This window comes from Meles meles, chromosome 7, assembly GCF_922984935.1.
Source record: "Meles meles chromosome 7, mMelMel3.1 paternal haplotype, whole genome shotgun sequence".
Taxonomy (NCBI): Eukaryota; Metazoa; Chordata; class Mammalia; order Carnivora; family Mustelidae; genus Meles; species Meles meles.
In genome coordinates, this window is record NC_060072.1 from 40,975,803 (window position 1) to 41,000,588 (window position 24,786).

The window sequence follows — 24,786 nt, forward strand, 5'->3', positions numbered from 1 at the left end:
ATGGATATGTGTTCATGCAGCTCAATGTTGTAACAGGGTGGTGTCTATGGGAACTTTCCTCTGGAACAAATAAGCTACAAGAGGAACAGGATGAGCACAGGGATAAAAGGGCAAAGACTTTCTTGCAACTTCTTAAAATGGTAAATTTGATTAAAATTGGATTGTTCTGTCTCAAAGCTTGAGAAGAAAAAGGGATATATCAGTGTTGCGATACCCACGCTCCACATAACATCTTTTCTCATATTACAAGCAGAATGAATTGCAGATAAAGTCAGCACCTGAATCACTCTTTGCCTAGGAGGACTTCTTTCCTTCTGAATTCTCTGCAGCATTTCTTCCAGTTGGATTTTATCTTCTCCCTTCCAATTCTCTCATACATAAGGGCTAAACAAAATGTTTTTTGCCCGAGGGAATTAATTTTCTGCCTGGGATAAAGAGACAAAATGTGGTGCAATTCCTCCCTTGATTTTAAAATGTTTAGTTATCTTGAAGGCAACTCTCCTCATCCAATAAAAACAGAGAAGGAAAACGGATGACCTTAAAAAAAAAACACATTTCTGAAACCCAAGATTCTCACACACACACATGCCTCTGATAATTCTGGGTGTAGACAGATGCTCTCTTCCTTTTTGTGCTTCCCAAACATTCTGTCAATGGTCTATTGTTAAAGTGCAGACTTTCTCCCAGACCACATCCTGTCTGTCTTACACAGGAGAAGCATGCCACTGAAGGAAGCTAAAAGTCCTGTTCTTTGTGGTCTAGAAAGAACTAACTGCACATACCTCAAGGTATCACTCCATTCAACTCAGGGCCCATAGGAGTCATGCTGGAAATCACCCGATGAACTCAGAGCAATAGGCTACCTTTGTTTTATTGACAACTCTACATCTTCCACAAAGAAGGAAGAATACATTCATTATTGTCAACACTGGTTAAAATTGTATGGATAAGGAAAGAGCAGATGCAAATATCTGAACCTCATTAAAAACATCACTCGTTTGAAAAACACAACATCCATAGAAATTACTTGCATTAAGGAAAATATATGTTGTTATACCCAAACAGAGAACTGACAACGTCTGACACCAAACTGCTAGTAAGGTGATATTTTTAAAATGATTAATCGAGGGGCGTCTGGGTGGCTCAGTGGGTTAAAGCCTCTGCCTTCAGCTCAGGTCATGATCTCAGGGTTCTGGGATCGAGCCCCGCATTGGGCTCTCTGTTCAGCGGGGAGCCTGCTTCCTCCTCTCTCTCTCTCTGCCTCTCTGCCTACTTGTGATCTCTGTCAAATAAATAAATAAAATCTTTAAAATAAATAAATAAATAAATGATTAATCGAAAATATATTTTCAACTACAGAATTGAAATGGATAATTAGAGAATTATAAAAAGCCAGAATTAAACTAAAGAGGAAAAACAAGAACATCTGATTCAGAATTAGAATGACTAACCATCCCAGTTTGTTCTGGACAGCAAGATTCCCAAATTAAGAGATCTGTGCTGATAAAATCAGGACAGTCTCGAGAAAACCAGTACAACTGGTCATCCTAACTAAACTTGATCAAAATTTTTATTTTAATTATTTTGTATAGAAGGTACTGATGAGCGGGGCACCTGGGTGGCTCAGTGGATTAAGCCGCTGTCTTCGGCTCAGGTCATGATCTCAGGGTCCTGGGATCGAGCCCCGCATCGGGCTCTCTGCTCTGTGGGGAGCCTGCTTCCTCCTCTCTCTCTCTGCCTGCCTCTCTGCCTGCTTGAAATCTCTATCTGTCAAATATATAAATAAAATCTTTAAAAAAAAAAAAAAGAAGGTACTGATGAGGACAGAAAACAATAACTAAAATCTGTAAAGAAAATATTAAGAAAATTGTTATTCAAATTACATAGGAATGTCTCTATAAATGTCCATAGGAAGTATTTCTTTGTACACATAGAAACAAAGATGTGACTCTCCTGAGCAAATATTAGCCCATGCTTTAGGCACTGATTAAAATAGCACTTTTTGTATGAGCAACTTGAAAGCTCAGATCCCAATGTGTAGGTGACCTCCGGCTACAATACAAAATATCACAGCACAAATTTGATATATTTTTATATTGCAGCCCTTCCTCTACCATTATCCTTTTCTGTTTTTTTCTTCTTATAATCACATTTTATTTGCAAATGTTTTGAATCTTCTATGTTGTCTCTGCTTTTTAATTCTACTAAATCCTTTTTTCAAACAAAGTAGGATCTAAATCCGTGATTCTAAACTAGGGGCAATTTTTCCCCCAGGGGACAAACCAGGACATTTTTGATTGTCACAACTGGAGGGGATAAATATATGCTAAATTAAACAAACATACTCCAAACGTATAATAAAAGTAATGATTATTGAAAATCAGAATTGTAATCATTTGTTTTTTTGAGGTAATATCAATTAAAAATGTAATATTGCCATAAAAAGAATGAACATGAATTTCTAAAAGAGTCCCAGTTGTTGCAGCATATTTCCATAAAGCCTATCATGTTACATAAACACATATATGAATATATATGTGCACACACACACATTTTGCCTTGTGCATGGCAAGTGTGCAATAAATAGTTGATGATGGACTAAATGATTAGATGAATGAGTAACAAAGACAAGAAAAGTCACCTAGGATCCACGATGTATACCTAGAAGTAGCCATTGGAGGGATTTACATTTGTGAAATAGCAGCCTGGTTTTAGAATAGAATAGGTCTAGCCTGAATCAGAGGAAAACAACAGAGAGAACATATTGTTGGAGATGATAAACCCTGTGTTCAATGTAAGAAAGCAACACACAGTGTGGATATCAAAAAGTCAGCCAGAGGAAGGAAGAATCAGCTATAAAAAGCAGATGGTTTAAAGAGAAAGGAAATGTGAAACACAACCCCCCAAAATATATGGGTCAAAATAATAACAAAAGGTTCTGGCAAAAGTATCGCTGTAGAAATTCAATAAACTTTCAAAAAAAAAGGCACAACAAAATTATATTAAAAATATGAGCATTCAGGGACAATGAAGAGAAATACATAACATTTGTGTATTTTTTAGAGTCTAAAAAGTGAGCAATTTAAATTGATTCAAAGCTAAACAGTAAACCCTGGCAAAGAGAAGTAGAAACCTGAATAGAAATAGTCCTATGTGCACAACTAAATTTAAAAACCAATTAAGTCATATAGAAATATATCTTGAATTTGAAAAGAGGTTGTTTTATGTATTGTTTCTTACAGTTGCATACCATGGTCTGAAAGGATTACCTTGAGTTGCTTCTTTCAATGATGGTGATGGGTTTGTCAATGAACCATTTACACGTTCCCACTAGGTCCCCTTTGGAACCAATTCCTAATATGTTGACAGAAGCTGCATCATGTTTTCAGGCCAAGAGAGTAGATATTCCATCACACAACTATGCAACCCGCTGGACCACAGCTAGAAGCCAGCAAATGCCTCCCTCCTGTGATTATGTCTAAGCCCACCCTGATTCTCTAAATGGCCCTTCTAGAATTCACATCTTATATTGCCTTGGATTTCTGGTTCCTAGCTATAACAGAGAGCTTCCAGCAAACGAAGAATGCTAAAAACTGAGGAATTAAGCAAATAGAAACAAAGGCACAGGACCAAGATAGAGTTGCTTTCAGGATGGGAGTTTGGATCAGCAGATTGGAAGAGAAGAAACTGAAGGTGGTTATCAAAATTGCAAGGTGGGGAGAAGCCAGAGGAGTCATGAGACCACAGTGAATTTTTTAATGATACTTGTGTATAAATGTACCTAGTCTATTTTTTTTTAAAAGCTAAGTTAACTGCAAGATTTTCTCTCTGTACACTTAGTGACTTGAGTGCAATTATGGTCCTTCACTTCTTCATGTGTTGTGTTTAAAGAGACATCCCAATATTTCAGGACAACTTGACAATCTGAAAGATACTTTGGATTACCTGAGAATATTTTTAATATGGCAAATTCTTGCTTAATCTTGAAAATCTGACAAATTACGTAGTCTCTGGCTAATAAACCATTTCCCTTAATTTCGAGGCACACAAGTAGACTAATTGTCTCGCAATAGGTTTCATCGTCTAAGTTCTGACCAACTCAGAGTTGGTCAGAATGGAAGTGAATGGAAGTGACATGTGAAATTTCTCAGTCTCTTATGCAATCTTCCATTTTTTTCTCTTTGACTGATGGCTGGTTGGAGGTGGGATGATAGAACCTCAAACTGGAAGGAATCTGGTTTACTGAGTTACCATATGCATGTGTCAGCAAACTTTTTCTATAAAGGGTCAGATAGTAAATATTTTAGTCTTTACAGGCGAGACTCTATTGTAATTACTCAACTCTGCTATTACAGCACAAAAACAACCACAGACCACACACACACCAATGGCATGACAGTGTTCCAATAAAACTTCACTTAATAAAACCAGGTGCCAGCCCAGATTTGATCTATAGACCATAGTTCATCAAGTCTCACTATACGGAACAGGTAAATATAAATGAAAAGTAAATTCCTACAGTGTTAAGCCACTGAGACCTTGAGTTCATCTGTCACAGAAGTTAGCATTAATTTAACACAATGCCATGTTGATGGCTCATAAAATTCTACACATTTCATGATGGAAAACCGTAACTTGTCTACCTCAGATTTTCAGTTTTATGAGAGTCCTTTATGACACTGAAATAAAACAAAAAGCGATGGTCTGGGGGCACCTGGGTGGCTCAGTGGGTTAAAGCTTTTGCTTTCCACTGAGTCATGATCCCAGTATCCTGGGATTGAGTCCCACATCAGGCTTTCTACTCAGCAGGGAGCCTGATCCCCCCCCCACCCCCCCGCCCGCCTTTCTGCCTACTTGTGATCTCTCTCTCTCTGCCAAATAAAGAAGTAAAATTAAAAAAAAATTTTTTTTTAAGTAATGGTCTGTCGTTTTGTTTGTTTTCTTTTCTCTTCTCTTCTTTTCTTTCATGGAGACTGCGTCAGTTATTTTATTGGGAAAATGGTAAATTTTTACCAATGCTTTCTCATCTGGTGACTTTATCTGCAGACAGAATTGCAACACTTTTTAACAAATCATTCCATTTTCTGGGAAGAGTGGGGAAATCCTGCCATGTATCCAATTAATGAATTCTCCCACAGATATTGAATTTCTCTATTGGTCTTAGTGACTAGAAATTCAAAGAAAAGTACTTTTTTAAAGCCAAAATGGAGCAGCAGTGGGGGCTGGGACAGAGGAAAAATTAAAAGTGAATCTTGTCAAAGATTAATTCATGATTCCTGCAAGAATCCATAGTTTTTTACCCCCCCCCTTATGTGACTAAGTGTCCACACAGACAAGTGAATAACATTGATTTTGACTATGGTTTTTAAATCGTTGTGAGAGAGAGATAGAAAAGGAGTCAAACACACTGAGGTGGAAATTCCTGCTCTGCGTTAGCACCAATCTGAGTTCAACTCCTATATATGTTTAATTATAATAATAAACTGGATATGGGATATAGAATGTGACTAGTGCTCAAAAAGTATTAGTAATTATCATTAGTTTTAATTGCTACTTGTTACCAAGTTCACAAACTATCATTTCCAACCAAAGTATAAGTTTTGTGTGAAGAAAAATGTAACCATCAAGACTTAAAATTCTGTGGATTACTAGTAATTAATAGAGGTACCCAAACATCCATAGCTTCTTTTACTAGACTTGTCCCTCTTCCATTGCTCTATAGCTTGGTCTTTTAGTAAAAATTTTGCTTTATCCCACTCTTCTTCACTTCTGTATTTTTTAGCTTCTCTCCCTTCACTTATTCTATCCATGTTTCATTTCATCATCACCATTCTAAAACATAGACTTATTCGTGTCATGGTGGCCTCTCCCCCTCCCCACCAAAATAAGTTCAAACAACTTACTGGACATCTAACAGCCATCTTCTCAATGCTTCGACACAACTTCATCTCTTTAACTTGTATCCTACATTCTAGGATTGCTGAGTAATTAATGTATACTGTTCCAAACACAGCACAATAGTACACATCTTGGTAAATACCTGTCTACTTAAAATGTTTTTTCCCCCCCCAAATATATCTGGCTAAACAAAGCCACCAATCAACACATGGCAGGATTGTTATTTTCCCTGTGCACGGAGAATTAATCACTGCCTTCTTTGTTGTACTATCAGCTCTTACTATCACTAGCTTTCGTGGTAAATTCTCAGATATTTTTATAAAATTATATAATAGGTAAGTTGACTACCAAGTACATACTGGATGCTCTGTTGGAATATAGTTTATAGGCAATATCTCATTTATTCTTCACACTAATTTTATGAGGTAGTTTATATTGTCCGCATTTTGTAAATGAAGAAACTAAGGCTTAAGTACTAATTGACTCACCAAGATTACTGGGCCAGTAAATATTGGAGCATTCCGAAAAGAGAATTGTGGTCAGCAGATGTGAAGTGCTGCAAACAGGATGAAAACAAGAGCTAAAATGTGACTAAAAATTAATTAAGTAATGAATGAAAATGTTAATCAAAAAGAGATGTCTTTGAAAAAGCTATTTGCAACCTCTAGGAAAACAGAATAGGAGTCAGAAATCAGAAAAAGTAAAGTAAACACAAAGCCTGGAATAGTGGCACTGAACACATAATAACCTTTCAAGAAATATATATGCAAATTATTGACGGATGATCATCTGAGACAGATTGAAGGAAATAAAGATAATACTAAAAAATATTAGAGATGAAACCATAAAACTCCTAGAAGAAAACACAGCCAGTAACCTCTTTAACACCAACCTTAGCAACATGTATCTAAGTACGTCTCCACAGGCAAGTGGAACAAAAGCAAAATAAAACTACTGGGACTACACCAAAATTAAAAATTTTTTCACAGTAAAGGAAACCTACAAGAAAGGAAACTTTTGAAACAAAAGGCAACCTACAGAATGGCAAACGATATATGCAAACGCTGTATCTGATGAGAGTTTAATATCCAAAATATATAAAGAACTTATACAGCTCAACACCAAAAAAACAAAGACACGGGCAGAAGACCTGAATAGACACACAGATGACTAACAGACACATGAACAGATGCTCGACTTCCTTGATTATAAGGAAAATGCAATTCAAAAGCAATGAGATATTGCCTCAAACTAGTCAGAACAGCTATTCTCAAAAAGAAAAGAAATAACAAATGTTGATAAGGATGTGGAGGAAAGGGAACCCTTATACACCATTGATTGGAATGTAAACTGGTACAACCAGTGTGGAAAACAGTACAGAGTTTCCTCAAAAAAAATTAAAATAGACCATATGATCCAGTAATTCTACTACTGGGTATTACCCAAAGAATATGAAAACACAAATTTGAAAAGATAGATGGACCCCTATGTTTATTGCAGCATTATTTCCAATAGTGTAGAAATGGAAACAACCCAAGTGCCCACTGACAGATAAATGGATAAAGAAGATGTAGTATATATATATATATACAATGGAATATTACTCAGCCATAGGAAAGAATGGACTCTTGCCATTTGCAACAACATGGGTGGACCCAGAAGGTATTATGCTAAGTGAAATAAGTCAGCTGGAGAAAGACAAATATCATATGCTTTCACTTTTCTAGGCAAAAAAACAAACGAGAAAATAAAAAGCAGAAACAGATTCATAAATATAGAGAACAAACTGTCTGCTAGAGAAAAGGGGGGTGGAAAGATGGGGAAAATGGGTGAAAGGGAGTAAGAGGTACAGGCTTCCAGTTATAGAATGAACAAGTCATGGGGATGAAATATACAGCGTAGGAGATATATTTAATGATATTGTGGTGATGGATGATAGCAAACTTGTGGTGAGCACAACATAAATGGCAGGTTTGTTGAACCACTATGTTGCACACTTGAAACTAAGGTAACATGGGTCAATTATACTTCAATTAAAAAAATGGCAGAAAAGAAAAAAAAAGCAACAATGAGCAATTTTGGAAGCTGAATCTGTACTGCTTCTCAGCTGGGTTTGATTTTGCCCTCTCTCTGGATATGTTTTACAGTGTCTAGAGACATTTTTGTTTGTCACATCTAAAGAATGCTACTGGCATGTGATCACTAATAGCATGGATGGCGCTAAATATTCTGTAATAGTAAGACTGACCCAGACAACAAAGAATTATCAGGTCCAAAATATGCCAAGTTTGAAAAATCCTGGTCCAAAGGATCCACTGAAGGAGAGGAGGAGATTGGAAAAATGAGATAAAAGAGATAACTGCTAGGACAAAATTGGGAAGGAGAAAGGGAGTGGATAAAAAATGTTACCTTCAGCAAATCCTTATAGAGAGCTATTAACTTCATTTCCGAGGATAAAGACATTGATGTTTGCAGAATTTAAGTGACTTATCTTTTCAAGATCTAGCACAAGTTTAAGTCAAATCTCTGAGCTCTAATGTGATATTCTTTTAACTATGCCATCTAATACATTAAGCTCAAGATTGAAGATAATTATTGGAATTGTCACAGCATACAACCATGAAGCAATTGTGCTTAAAAATTAGTGATATATCTGTTGGTTTTATATTTCTACATATATTTATTGCCTTCCTTTATATCAAAGAAAAGAAACATGTCTAGTAGAAAGGTTTAAGAAACTCAGGAGAACATGTTGGGCAAATGGGCATCAAATATACATACAATATTGACAGCTGAAGAACAACAATAAAAAAGTTGTATGAGATTTTCAATAATATTAAATCACTTTTAATTTAGCCAAGAATATTTGGTAATTTCATAGTTGAAAGCATGAGATATAATTCCTTAAGGACTTTGTAAAGCACAAACTAAAATAACAAACATAGTATTAAATTGCTATAGCTCTACAGTTACTCAAGAGAAATAAATGTATGATATTGAAAAGCTTAGCATTCTGCCAGTAGAGAAAATGTTAAAACTCAAGGATCATTACAACATTCTTTATACCACTGCTACCACAAAGGCAAAAACAATTAAAACAACCATTAACAATTTAACCATGAAACATAGAATATGAGCCATAACCAGAAAAAGAAATACTCATGGTTAAGTACAAATAAGTAAATGTGCAAACACAGCAGAAACAGGCAAGGAAAGCAGAACATCTAGAGAAACCCAAGTGTTGACCTGTGCAGCTGCAGGTCTGGAGAGCTTTGGAAGTGCTACCATGTGAGCGAGCCAACAGGAGTGTCGACAGTCCTCAGCAATCAGGCATCTTCTCCAAGAAGGAAACAGCTGGAGGCTAGAGTCAGTCATCTACTTTATTGACATCTGCTGCTATTATTCTATCATGGGGTTTCTTTTATTTATTTCTGTTATTTGAAAAATCCAGTAGAGACCATGTGTCAACTTAATTGTCTTCCGAAAATTCTAGGCACTTGGACACACCAAGATTTATTTGCAATTCACTAGCAGGACTAATCAAATATTTAAAACAAACCTTACTAGTCTATACAGAAATCAAGTCAATGAATAGTTCTCTCCCACTGACACAGCAATGTCTTCACTGCTGCAGTGTTATTAGATAAGAGTAATGTCTTCTGGAGGCACACAGCCTTGGACTGAATCTCTATTCTACTATACTTTAGCACTGAAATATTGGTAAGTAATATAACCACTCTCTGCCTCAGTTTCTTTATCTAGGAAATGAGGGTAATAACAGTGCCTATAACATAGGGCTATTGTGGGGACTGATGGGACACTCCATAAAGTGTCTGGTCCACTATCAGGCATATAACAAGCCTCTATAAACATTAGTACTAATCCTTTTCTCCTCTGATTCCTCCTAAGTAACATTAGTGTGTAATTTTGTCTCATTCTTACATTAAGAGCTTTCACCAACGTCTATATAATGAAGTTTGCTTTCATGTATAACCTCACCTAAACCTGCTCCTTTCCATAAACACTATCCTCAAATTATAATGGTTTACTCACTGGGCATTCTCTGCCAATCTTTCATTCAACGAATGCTTTTTTCCTTTCTATACTTGAGTCTTATCTGCCCATTGAATACCAATAACTGACTTGGTGAAGTCTTTCCTGAATGCTCCATTCAAAAAGGATTTCTCTCATCCCTAAAATCGACAAAAATATTGCCCTCAATAGCAATACTATTCATACAATATATTTGCTTGTCTATATTGCTATTCGTACTTTAAAAAAAATACTCAAGGTTTAAATATCTTCTGTTTTTAAAACATTAGTGCTAACACACTGTGAATGTAATATTAAGAACAAATCTCTACCTTAATTTTCCTTGCAACTGGTAGAGTAAGAAAATGAAACAAATGTCCATACTAACATGGTCAAGGAGGCCTTTACTCTTTCAAGAATTTCCTTCAGACCTCCCTAACTGGATGCAAACTTTTCTTCCTTTTAACCTCCACAACAGTTTGTTTATTCTTTTCTTTAACTTCCAAACTGACTCAGATTTGGGGGATAAAGTATAGCTACAAAAAAATACTGCAATTGGGGCGCCTGGGTGGCTCAGTGGGTTAAAGCCTCTGCCTTCGGCTCAGGTCATGATCCCAGGGTCCTGGGATCGAGCCCCACGTCCGGCTCTCTGCTCTGCAGGGAGCCTGCTTCCTCCTCTCTCTCTGCCTGCCTCTCTGCCTAGTTCTGATTTCTCTCTGTCAAATAAATAAAATATTTAAAAAAAAAATACTGCAATTACATCAAGAAGAGAAAGTATAATGTAATAAACAAAAACAAACAAACAAACAAAAGCTTTGTAGAAGCAACCCTAGATTCAAATTCTGGATTTTGGTACTAGTTAACCATCTGATCTTATGAATGTCTCCCACTCTATCTGAGTTTATTTCTCTGTAAATGTGGATAATAAAGCCCTCTGAAATGTCATGAGAAAAAAAAAATAAGAAATATCCTATAAAGGACAAAGTAGGTACTCAAATTTTTTTTGTAATAATGTAAAGAATCTTCAGTTTGCATGGGTAATCAAAGAGGGAAAAGATGAGTGGGCCCAAAACTGGAGAGAAGCTGAAAGAAAATAGAGAGAAATGACAGTAAAAAGGAGGAGGAAAAGCGAGGTGGCGGACCGAGCTGGAATGAGGTTGGGAAATCAAAAAAGAAAGCTCATGTGATGGGTATGGCCAGGGTATTTTCATGAACAAGGATGTTGAATGCTTAATTGCATGTGATTTGCTGAGCTGTGACAAAATAGAAGCCCCTTTCTTAATTTTAATCTCTTGATTCTCAGTTTCCAAAGCAAAGTGACTCTCTTCCTTATTTGGATGAATATCCAGGAAGAATGGAAAAACCAACCATATGAAGAGACACATTAGAAAAGTCAAAGAAAGTAAGAAATCAGAACAAGAAACAGCTAGAGAAATACATAAGTCCTTGAGGTATGGTGATGGAGAGTCCTAATGTATGTGGCATAGAGTCTAGAACTAATGTTATTTGTTAAACGACAGTGAGACCAAGTACTCTAAACAACTTGGGACACCCAGGAAGGAGACATGTGGAAAACAGTAGCTAGATGGAACTACAATAGAAGAAAAGGTGTCAACAATTAAAGACTGGAATGGTTACATAGGCCTTGGAATTGTAAACAGGACAACTGGATGTGGAAGAACCTTTAATGAAGCAGAGTGTGTCTTTCTAATGGAGCAAAACTCAATTATCCACTCAAGACTGAGAGACAGATGCCACAAACTGATGGGCAAAAGAGAGAGATGGGTTCCCTGACAATTTCAAGAAGCCACCCTACCAGCTGTAGACTGCTTACTTTCAGATATCCTTTACGTGAGGATATAGGCTAAGCGAAATAAGTCAATCAGAGAAAGACAATTATCATACGATTCTTCCCATATGTGGAATTTAAAAAACAAGACAGAGGATCATAGGGGAAGGGAGGGGAAAAGAAATTAAGACAAAATCAGAGAGGGAGACAAACAATGAGAGACTCTTAACTCTAGGAAAAACTGAGGGTTGCTGGAGGGGAGGTGAGTGGTAGATGGATAACTGGGTGATGGGCACTAAGGAGGACACTTGATGTAGTGAACACTGGGTGTTATATGCAATGAATGGAATCACTAAACTTTACCTGAAACTAATAATACAGTATATGCTAATTAACTGAATTTAAATTTTTAAAAAAGAAAAAGAAATAAATGCCTGTGCTGTTTATCCTATAGTTAAGTTGAGTTTCCTACTATTTGCAGTAAAATCTGATTATCTCTAATGCAACGTTCTTGGTCATGTCTTCTATTTTCTTCAGTTCTATTTTTTCAAAGTTTATAAAAATCTTTAAATATACTTTTTTGACATTTAAAAATATTCTGAAATGCTGACAAGGCATTCTTTAAATTTGTTTGAAAAAGTTTTTAATCTGCCAAGTGGCATGTTAAAAACATCCCTTAACTACAACATTGCTTACCACAGAGTCTTATTGGAATATCAGATGTGTGATTGATACGTTTGTTAACCAAAGAGATGAACCAAAATTCTACTGCAAACAGTATTTATGATGCAAAAGTCTTAGGCCAAGGCCGTTTAGCAAAATGGAAGTTGGACTAAACCTGCAGATCAGAGGCATGGTCACCAGAGAAAAAGAGTCTACCTATTCTTCCGATCTAATCCCAACAAGTTGTTGTGGGTACACAGAACATTAAAACAGAACTTTGTAGCATTTGCTTTTAATTTTTTGCACAAAGTTAAATACTTTTAGTCTTTTGTTAATAATTTATCCTTCCTTTCTTTTACCCTGAATTGCTTGCATTAGACTGAGAACTATAAGCCTACAATTAACTTTTTTAAATATTCTATTTAGTTATTTGACAGAGAAAGAGATCACAAGTAGGCAGAATGGCAGGCAAAGAGAGCAGGGAAGCAGGCTCCCTGCTGAGCAAAGAGCCCAATGCGATGTGGGGCTCCATCTGAAGACCCTGAGGTCATGACTTGAGCCAAAGACAGTGACCCAACCCACGGAGTCACCCAGGTGCCCCCAAGTAATTATCTTTTAACTGATTTTTCTTGTGTGATTGTCTAATGTTTTCTTAAAATACAAAAGGAATAATATAACTTTAGAGCTACAAGTACTTTAAAAATCATTCACTCCACACCTTCTGTTTTGAGAGTAAATGATCCAAAAAGACTAATGAACTTAACTAAATCTTTGTCAGAATAATTCTTCATTGACTGATGATTGATTGATTGATTCATTCATTCATGTATTAATCCATTCGACTACTGTTTAATTCTGAGGCATAAGGCACTGGGCAGAGGGAGCTGTATCACAGTATAAATAAGGCCCTGCCATCTGCATATTTTCAAATCAGTAGGAATAGAAATAAATCATCCAGATAATTAAAATACAATGTAAATAAATGTGCTTTAACTATTACTCAGCCAGAGGATCACAAGAGAGGAAAGGAGAGTAAGGGGTAGCTAGCAAAGACTTTAGGGAAAAATTTGCATTTCGCTGTTCCTTAGAGGACTTGAACAGGTGGAGCTACACGAATGAAGCTTTCAGACCAAAGGGGTGGCTCTCTTTTTAACTTGCAGATTGGATTTCAATACGAAGTTTTTCCTTAAATTATTTTAAAATGGCATTTGGGTGGAAAAGTAAAATCAAAGCAGTCCCTAAACCAGAGGTGAGAACAGCAACTTTGGAAAGCCTGACGTCACAGTTAGTGCTGCATTAAAAGGTGATGTTTATCAGGATACAAATGGATCTCCCTGACGTTCAGCAACTGAAAGGCCATGCAAGTGTGCATCTGGAGAAAACAACTGCAGTACAGCTTAGAAACCAAGAGCTATGAGCCACTGCTCAGAAAATATCGTAAATTAAATGACTGAAAAAGATGTCAGTAATAAGTAAAACAGTAGGGTTTCAATTTACAAGTGAAAATCCAGACAAATGTGCAATATCAAGGAAAATAATATTTCATTTTTGTTCATAATGCAAAGAATTAAGAAGTCTAAGAGACATATATTCAAACAGAAAATGTTTAAAATACAAATGGCATTTAGATAATGTGACAGCATCTGTATGAATTTTAACAGATAAATCTCCTTCTTTTACAGTGAATATGCATGAAAAATAGGTCCCTTTTTCTCATATTTGTGACCGTTATGGCTATTAGTAACAAAGTGCTGTCTAAGACTAACAAGGCACTTCATCAATAACTAGTACTGATAACAAACATGCATTTTCAGAGAAATTTGTCAATGACTTTTGCTACAACCATAAATTATCAATACACATTACATAAGCTAAATATTTAGCTTTTCAGCTGCACAAACTACTTACTTTCTTATACCGGTGTTCCTCTACCAGTCCCCATTTCACAACATGCTTTACATTCCACCTACAAGGAAATCTGCATTTTAGCTCTGTACGTCTGCAAGTAACCTTCAGCTACTAACCTTACTGTCTTCTGTCTCTTTAGCTTTTTCTTGGAGGGGTTTCTTCTCTCCAAATTCACAGGTTGATTTTAATGTGAGCTGACAAGAAAGCATTGAGCTCTCTGTTTCAGTAAGTTCCAAAGGTCCTGAAGAATAGGGCTGTGACCCAGTAGTGCCAAGATTTGGTATCAGAAGAGCAGTATGAACAGGCTTTGACCCAACAGCTGGCTGTCTCAGTTTTGAGGCAACCCCAAGTACAGGCATGGCTTCTATAAAAGTATCTTCTTGCTGCCAAAGAAAATGCTTCTAACCTCAGTCTGGTAGACTCCAACTTTAGTATTTCCAGAACAAATACTTTAAACAAAACTAGCGGTCATCATGATTCAAAAAGAAAAAAAAAAAAAACCCTAATAATATAACTTCCAGGAAGAGGCAAAACTTCCCTTCATCTTTAGTTAAGTATCTTTCTTTCTTGCTGGCTCAAAGGGCTTATATTCTCATCATTCTCTCTCCCTCTCCCTCTCAGCCTCGCTCTCTCTCTGTTCAGTGAGTCAGTGCCTATGTAATATTAAATACTCCTTTGGGGAGTAAACTTTTCTTGAAGGTAACTGTTACAAAGCTCTTTCTCTAGGATTAAAGAGCTCCTAGTTATATTTTTTCCTCCCACTACAGCAGTCTGAATCTGAGAGCTGAGAATAAAAAAGAGGAGAGAAACAAAAGGAAAAGTCCTCAGTCTAACTGTCAAGGCAGCCAAAAGACCACAATAGTGGAAGGACAGGAGTTCTTCCTGACTTCAGAAATAACCAGCCTACATTCTCTTTTTAAAGAAAACTGTATTTCCCCCAGTTTAAAAAAAAAGAGAGAATGGACACGATTAATGGCCAAAACAAACAGCTGTTGGAAGAACTTTTAGCCCGGAAACAATCTCAGCAATGAAGCTGTTTGTCTGATTTCCAGCTATTTTTCACTACTGACAGCCATGAACCACTGGGCTCATTCTGTTTTATCCCATGAAATCAGGTTAAATTCATGCCACAGTGCAACTAGCTAAATGTGTTAAATCACTCAGCAGACTATACCTGCCTAGGTTATGAAAACACAGTAAATGCGGATGGCAAGACTAGATACCTAGCAATTATTGTTCTAAATTTAATAACAATAATGATAATAATATTCACAGCTACATGTATGTGGAATGTTTGATATAGCAGTTACTTCAATTTAACCAGTGGGACCACTCAAGAATAGGCACACTTATTCTCTCCACTACAGAGAAAGGGTAAGACTCAGATTCATATAAGTAATTTGACAGGGCCTGTACTCTTTAGAGTAACTTAAGAAACCACCTTAGAAACAATTTAAAATAACGTTGTTATTCAAGCTCTTTAGATCCAAACTAAAATCTTAATGTACTAAATATCCAAATATATACTCAGTGACTATGAACAATGCTACTTCTATCCATAAAATTATTTTATTATACTTTGACTATGTTCTATTTCTAGTAAAAGCATGTCTAAATCCATAACAAAAGCAAGGGGTAAGTTTTTAAGAAATATCTGAGATGCATGCAATAATGTCTTTAAAATAGCTGCACTTAGAAATGGGTATATCGATAAATTCCTCCATCAGTTAGTAAATATCATATTTATGTGACGGTTGAAATTTCAATAGTATTACCTAATAACATTTCATATCCCTTGTGTTTTTGTTGAGGATTCTAAGACACAGATGTACTCCTTTTTTTTCTTTATTTAGAAAATCTATGTTATAGTCATGAAATATTTTAAGAATTAGTAATATTACAAGTGGCGTTCCTAGAAAAATGAGTGGACATTTAATGGACATTCAATAAATAATAGCAATTATAAAAATCATAACTATTATTGTAGAAAATAATCTCTCTATAGTAAGAAATTATTTTTCTACTACTTCCAACTCTATAAATTATTTTGTAGTTTTAGTTAAGAAGCAGTAATTTACAGATAAAAGCTAATAATTAAAGTTGAATTTGTATGTTCTTTTGCTATAAACATGGAAGAAATTCAAATACAAATTAGAAATCTTGCCAACCATAAAAAAGAAAGTAACTCACGTGGGATTTACTCAATTGAATTATAAGAAACAAATACAACACTAAAGGCAAGAAAGACATAATCACTCTGAGGAAGTAAGTTACTTTATAATTAACAAGCCATTAACCACCATCTCTTCCAGAGACTGTAAGACATTGCAAAGTAGGATATACTCATGTTCCTAAAATGGGGTTTAAAGTATTTGAGAAGACACATGCATCCTGCAATCCCCACATAGCAAACAAAATGGCATACCCAAAATAATAGGACTTGTGGGGAAAATAGCTTCTGGGAAGACCACTGAAAACATGCAACTTTGGGAACAGATCACTAGCAAACATAGTGTTTGTACCTTGGAAGATGATCTGGACCACCCAAGCAAGAAGGTCAGCCCAGAGTCTAAAAACAAACAAGCAAACAAATAAAAAAAAAGCAAACAACAATGCTCCACAATTGAGGGGAATGACTGGCAATATGTTAATTAGAATTGGTAGGAAAGGGGGCACCTGCGTGGCCCAGTGGGTTAAAGCCTCTGCCTTCGGCTCAGGTCATGATCCCAGGGTCCTGGGATCGAGCCCCACAACAGGCTCTCTGCTGAGCGGGGAGTCTGCTTCCCCCTCAACCCTGCCTGCCTCTCTGCCTATTTGTGACTTCTATCAAATAATAAATAAAATCTTAAAAAAAAAAAAAAAAGAATTGGTAGGAAAAACCCAGCTGGAAGGCAAACTCTGAGCCAACAGGCTTTCCACTGAAATGGGCACAGGGTGGGCAGCAATGCAACTGCAAATATTTAAGAGCCACATAAGACAAGGGGTATGTTGCTTTGGCCATGGAGCCCCTGATATAGGTACTTGGCTTTTTTTTTAAATTTTCTTAAAACTAAAAGGGCCCCCATTGACTATTTAGATCAAAGCTGAGGGCCTTCTTTTTCTACCCAAGGTTATAATTCAACTCTGACTATTATGCCCCTTGGGGGCATAAATCATATATAAAGCTTTGCAACTTCTACATTACACTAATATAATTCTATTTACCAATTTCAGGTGAGCTAATTGGTATTTTAGAAACATATGCCAGAGCAGAACACACTGTAATTCCCAATATAATCAAATTGAAAAAAGCAAAAACAATAAAAACAGTGCTTACAGTCAGTAAGATGTCTTTTCACTTTGAAACACCTTTTGCTTATTGGATGATATCATTTCACTGAAATATAGGGTTGAAAACAATTGCCACTGTTGACCAATTCTACGAAATAACATCTACCACCAAGAGCAATAAAAACTAATTTATTCTAGAGACTTTTTGGTGTGCCAAGAACTGTCATCCCATTCCATCCTAAAAAAACATCACCTTTGAGTAGGTGATGACAAAGGCCTGGAAGAGTTAAATAGTTAACCTAAAGTCACAGACAATGGTTTTTATTAATTAGTTGATTTATGTATTTGAGAGAGAGAGAAAGAGAGGACGTGAGCATGTGATAAAGGGGAGGTGCAGGAGAGGGGAAGAGGGAGGAAGGAAGAATCTCAAGCAGACTCCACACTGAGCACAGTAGGGCTTGATCTCACAACTCTGAGATCATGACCTGAGCCAAAACCAAGTGTCCAATGCTTAACCCACTGAGCCACCCAGATGCCCCAGAAAATGGGATCTATCAAACTAGGTTCAACAAACCATCTCCTACAGTGCTTGCTAAACATACAGATTACTGGATTCATCCTAAACCCACCACGTAAGAATTATGAGGGCAAGGGAAAAATCTGAGAATAGAATTTAAGTAAACTGATTCTCCTATACACTAAAATTTTAGGTCTATGTTTTAGATGATTTGTAAATTGACAGTTCAGGGAACAGATTAAAATTGTACTGCCTAGAGTCAAATCTCTATTTTCCCCACTTATTAGCTGTATGAATTTAGAAATTGGTATATATCAGTTTTACCATTTATAAAATGGGAAAAAACAATTTCATTCCTTTTACAATGTTGCTGTGAGAATTAAAAGAATTAAATGTATGAAGTCATTAGTACACGATCTGCCACATAGTAAGTGCTCAATAAATGTTGGCTATTAACGTTATAAGATGTATAATAACCTTAAGAATTATTGAGGTAAGGTCAAGAAGCATTAAGTGAAAAATTTGGCCCCGATCATAAAGGTTAACAGAACTGAGCTCAGGGGAAAAGACTGAAAATTTTTAAAAAAGATAAATGACTTGTCCTTTCCCTGAAATACACTACTTTCTAAAACCAAGCTGAGGGGCGCCTGGGTGGCTCAGTAGGTTAAAGCCTCTGCCTTCGGTTCAGGTCATGATCCTTGGGTCCTGAGACTGAGCCCCGCATCGGGCTCTCTGCTCAGGGAAGAGCCTGCTTCTCCCTCTCTCTCTCTCTCTCTGCCTGCCTCTCTACCTACGTGTGATCTCTGCCTGTCAAAAAAATAAATAAATCTTTAAAGCCAAGCTGAGTTTCAGGCAATAAGAGAATTACAACCTAGCTGAATTATAACATCAGTGATTTTAAAAATAAATAATAAAACTTCATGAAATGGAGAATTTGTTATTATTTATTTATAAGAAAGAGAGAAAGAAAAAATAACCAACTACCAAGCAACACTAAGAACATGCTTACAAAAGGACAAAATATAAAATATGATTGGCTACTCAATTCGGAGGTTTGCTAAAATAGTCACATTTCCATGAAGTAAAAATTACATGTAAAATTCAGCAATTCTAAAGAAATAATTCAATGTAACCAGAACTATAGCAAGATGGAAAATTTCCTTCATCCTAAAAAGTTCTCTCCCTGCCAACCCAGACAACTAAAGAAGTATTTTCTGACATTAGTTTTATTTTTTCTAGGATTCCTTTTAATTGAAATTATGCAGTATTTTAGTGTCTGGTCTTTTTCAGTTCTCATAATGCTTTTGAGATTTATCCATGTTATGTGGATCAAGGATTCTTCTTTTTGTATGGCTGAGATGTGTTCCACTGTGTGGATATAGCACAACTTGTTTTTGCATTCACCAGTTGGAGGATATTATGAATAAAGGTCTACTAATATTTGAATAGTTTTGTGGTGATAGTTATCATATGTTTGCATGGATAGATAACTAGGAGGAAATTGATGGCTTATTTGATAAGTAAAGTATTAAATTGTATTAAAACTGTTAACCATCTTTCAAATATACCATTTTGACCTACCGCTAGCAATATACACAAGTTTTAGTTGTTCCATGTGCTCATCAATACTTGATATTGCAAATCTTTAATTTTAGCCATTCTAGTGAGGTGCAATGGAATATCAGTGCAGTATTAATTTAAAATTTTTCTAATAATTTATTTCCATTGCATGTATTTTTATGTTTATTTGTCATGCAATTCATATATCATCTTTGATTGAAATGTCTGTTTAAAATGTTTGCTCTTTTTTTTTTAATCTTACTATTGAGTTTCAATAGCTCTTTACATATTTTGAAAACACATGTCTTCTTAGATAGACATTTTAAAAACATTTTCTCCCAGTTTGTACAAGGTTCTTAAGAGAAAATTCTCCATATATTTCTCACGTTTTTGCAGTCTTGGCACCAGACACCATAACTGACTTCACTTTTATGCTGAAATATGTTTTCAAGAATTTTTCTTGTTTTCAAGCAAACAGGCATGGAAGATAGAAGAAAATAGGCTTGAAATATAAAAATGGTGGGCATTTCCCTCTGAAGTAAAGAGTAGTCTTATTTACTGCCTGTTATAAAAAAAGATAATGCCTCCCACAAGCTAAAAATGTCAGGGAGCTTTGCTCACAACTAATTATAAAAGATTTGTGCTTCTTAGGTTCAAAGTTTCTGTTCTATAACCCAATTCAAGGCATGTGCAGACATCCTCTGGTCCTTATCACGTTGTCCTGTAGGAAATGGGGCTTGAGGAACTTGCACGAGAAGATGTGATATTCTCCTATTGCTATTGCTGTAAGTAATAAACTGACCCTGTTCTCTAAGGGAGGAGTGCAATGTCCTCTGCCAGGTAGTGTTTTTCAGCATCTTTTATGAAGATGCATCCTGTTAGCTTATTGGCTTGTAAACAGTAAAATCCCAGACCCTTCATAGCTCTTGACACCCATCTTTTATCTTAATATTGTCTTTTAACAATATTGTCAGTTTTTGCTTTAGGTGTTTTAAAGCTTTATCATTGGCCTTATGTACATTAAAGATTATTATTTCCCCCTGATAAATTGACTCCTTTAACATACTTAATGAAAAGTCTTTATTTTTATTCATTAATATTTCTTATTCTGAAGTCTATTTTCACAATATATGATGATTCTTTGATTACTGTTTGGTAGAACTTTTCCATCTTTTTACTTTGAATGTATCTTTACATGTAAAGTGGATTTCCAGCAGATGATGCATATTTCACCCTGTTCTTTGATTGTGTCTGACAATCTATGCCTCTCAATTAGAGTATTTAAGCCATTTCAAATTCATGTAACTATGAAGATGATTGGTTTAAGTCAACCATATGCCATTATTTTTCTATTTGTTCTTTATTGTTTTTCCCCTTTACTGCCTTCTTTGGATCAATTCAATTTTTTAAACTAAGTTAGAAATTTTCCTTCAGTGTTTTCTTTCAGTATTTTAAAGATGTCTCTGTTTTCACCATGCATGGTTTCTAAAAAGTCTGTTGTAATTCTCATCTCTGTTCCTCTATGTACTGTGACTATTTTATTCAGTTTCTGTCAATTTTTTCCCTTTTACTCATTTTTACTATGATTCTTCTATTTTGTGTTCATTAAACTTCTTTATAGCTTTGTCAAATTGGAGAAATTTTTGACAATTATTTTAAAAAGTATTTGCCTACTTCCCTCTTTCTTTCTGGGGCACTCAATACACATGTGTTGGACCATTTGGTTTTCTTCCATAGGTTACTAATGCTCTGTTTATTATTATTTTTTAAAGATATTATTTATTTGAGAGAGTGAGAGAGTATGAAAGGAGAGAGGGTCAGAGGGAGAAGTGATTCCCCCAAGTGGGGAGCCAGATGCAGGACTCCATCCGGGGACTCTGGAATCATGACCTGAACCCAAGGCTGTCACTTGATCAGTGGAGCCAGCCACATGCCTGTCTGTTTATTCTTTAAATCTTTTTAACTCTGTTATTCATATTTCATTCAATTAGCTTCTGCCTCTATATTTTCAAGTACACCAGTCTACTTCTACAATATTTAATCTGTGTTGTTAAGCTCATCCAGTAAATTCTATTTCAGATAATACATTTTAAGTCTCTAGAAGTTCCATTGAGTATCTCTGATGATCACCCTTTCCCTTCTCATCATATTTCTGTTTTCTTCTACCTTCATGAATTTAGGGGCATATTTATAGTAGCTGTTTAACATTCTTGTCCACTGATTTCATCATCTCTGTCATCTTGGGGTGTTTCTATTAACGGATCTTTTTTGCTTTGGAATATGAGTCATTGTTACACTACTTTTTGCATGCCTGGTAATTTTTTACTGCATGTTAGACATTTTGAATTATACATTGTTGTGTGCTGGATTTTAAGGTGTGTTTGACTTTGTAACTGTACACAATTAAGCCACTTTTGAAACTTTATTATAAGCTATGTTAAAGAAAGCACAGAGAAGCTTATTATCTAGAACTAATTTAATACCACTCCTAAAGAAATACACTTCTTTGAACTCTAACAAACGCCTCATGCCTTACGTGGTTTCTCTACTTTCACTGGAAATCCCAAGTATTCTTAGACTTGTGTGAGTTGTAGGAATTGTTTATCATATGGCTTCTGGTGCTTCTTTCCTTGGCCTTTGCTTGTGTCCTCTCAGACATGCACAGTTTTTTCCTCTGTGAAACACTGAGGGAAACATCTAAGTTTTCAGTGTCCATTCTCATTCTCTCATTCTTTCTCTCTCCCATTCATTTTTTTAAAATATTTTATTTATTTGACAGAGAGAAATCACAACTAGGCAGAGAGGCAGGCAGAGAGAGAGGAGGAAGCAGGCTCCCCATGGAGCAGAGAGCCCGATGTGGGACTCGATCCCAGGAACCTGAGATCATGACCTGAGCCGAAGGCAGAGGCTTTAACCCACTGAGCCACCCAGGCACCCCTCTCCCATTCATTTTCTTTCTCTCTCTCTCCACAGTTTTTCTTTTCTAGTACACTGTCTAAAAAATTTCAGACTTCTATACTATCCTGAACTTTGATATCAGTCTCTATATCTCAGCATGACTCCTGAATTTTATTTGAGTTTTCCATCTCTACTCTGTGATCTGGAGATTATCTCCAGAAATTCAGCTGACACAACAATAGGATTATCCTTTTATTATCCTTCTCTCAGAAATCATAGAGCTGTGCTACCTTTTGTCCAGAGGCTGAATAATATTGTTTTATACACTCTTGTCCAGTTTCTAGTTGTTTCATCATGACAATGTATCAGACCCCTCTTAGTCTACAATGTCTAGAAGAATAAGTAAAGTGTTATATTCTTACTCCTTTTTTTTTTTTTCTTCAATCCATCCTGTAAACATACTGGGTTAGTTTTTCACATTAGACCTCAAAAACTTCCACTGGTTTTTTAGTTTTCTTCATCTAGCTAAGAACTAAACCTTATGGAAGAAATATTTTGTACTGACGGCTTGCAAAGTGTTTGATTGACTGAATTAGATTGTCTTCCAAATCTAATGAGGAAATACAAATAATAAAAAATATAAGATATAGTGATCATGGAGTTAAAACTAATTTCCAGACTTGTCTTAAAACACTTAAAACACTGAGGTCTATTTTAGAATATCTCTTGCCAGAATCCCTATTGGCATAATTTTTTTTTTTTCAGGGATCTGGGAAAAATCTGATACATAGAGAAGTATTAGATGTATAGTATATTTAAGGGGGCAATAAGCCAAGATATGCCTTTATTGTGGTACTGAGAATGGGAAAAGAAGGTAAACCAGCTGTCTAAAACATAAAGGCAGGTGATGAGTACAAAGAAGCCAATAATAAAACAGTTAATGGACATTTGGAAATGCACACAATGCCCATTCAAATGAGGAACAACTTATATCTGCTCTATGGCATACATTTAACATTTTACAAGATTCCTTACAATATGCTACTGATATAGTTAATTGAGCAAATAAAATTCATCAAATTCAGAAGGCTGCTTAACCATGAAGTATAATGAAAAGCAAATGTAGTGAGCTTTGAAATGGCATTGCATGTTAGACTCTCCCTTTTAGAATATCATCCCCTGAAATCAAAAATACATACATCTGGAGAAAGAACAGCTATTTTATTAAAACAAAATCTCTTCAATAGTCTTGCCAGATAAATTTCAGTGCTCCAACAAGGCAGCAGACCCTACAAATCTAAAGAAACATTCAAAAAGGACATTGACAACTTTTAAAATAGTTATATTTGAAAGAACTGTTCTTATTGGCATGCATGTACAAAAATACATTGTGTTATAAAGGTAAATAAGGGCATCTTAACCCAAATCATGAGAGTTTGCTCCTGGGAAGTGCAGCCAAATAATTTTGGGCATAACAATATATAAAACATTATTTTATAAAAGTATCTTTTCACTACTGTTCCCTTGCTGCTTTTATTACTTTCAGCTAGTTTTGAATATTAGATATAAATAATACTTGCTTAAAATAAAAAGGGATGACCCATCAAAATATAACTGCTTAAAAGGTAAAAATAAAAATGTTGCTTCCAACGGTTGTACACTGTAGTTGTGAAGAATCTGTAGGAATATCACTTGGAATACCGCATATTCTTACATCCCAAATGCCCCAGGGCATGTAATATAACCACTGCCCTTACTCTTTTGGAGTAAAAGTATTAACTATCCTCTGCTTTATTTAAAAAAAACTGAGGGTGCCTCAGATTTCTTTTAAGAACTGACAAGAAATATTTTCTAAAGTTCTCTTTTTAAGCTACTTATTTTTATGTTTTAACACAGAGTAGCAATATAATCACCTGTGATTTCAACTCAAAAACTGAATTAAATAAATTGCTGCCTGTGATCAGAAGATATTTCCCTTAGTTCCAGCAAAAGAATTTTAGATATGCTAACATTCATATCCAATCTACAAGACCACCCAGAAAACCGACTCAAATCAACAGTTTCACAAAGGTGGTCTTTATCGCATCATGCAACATTTTACTGAGAACTCTGGGGATATTTCAAAATTGCTGTGTGCATGGGGCCAAGGAGTGGAGCAGGAGGAAGATATTGAGAGATTCAGCAAGATTTACTTATTATGCAACCTACCTGAAGACATGGAAAAGAGAATGGGGGATTAGATGTGTGAAAA

At 35.7% G+C, this 24,786-nt stretch overlaps 1 protein-coding gene across 3 annotated transcripts in view; it reads right to left on the minus strand.

Annotated features, from left to right (window-relative positions):
• Positions 1-24,786, minus strand: part of NAV3 (neuron navigator 3) — a 621,657-nt gene that overhangs the window by 377,774 nt on the left and 219,097 nt on the right. For 2 of the 3 annotated variants that reach the window (XM_046013458.1, XM_046013457.1), the window contains exon 1: positions 14,407-14,690. The exons of the other annotated variant lie outside the window; for it this stretch is intronic. In XM_046013458.1, the coding sequence (XP_045869414.1) occupies positions 14,407-14,649 (243 nt within the window). In that variant the 5' untranslated portion in view covers positions 14,650-14,690. Of the gene's footprint in view, positions 1-14,406; positions 14,691-24,786 lie in introns of those variants that run through there. 3 annotated transcript variants of the gene reach the window in all.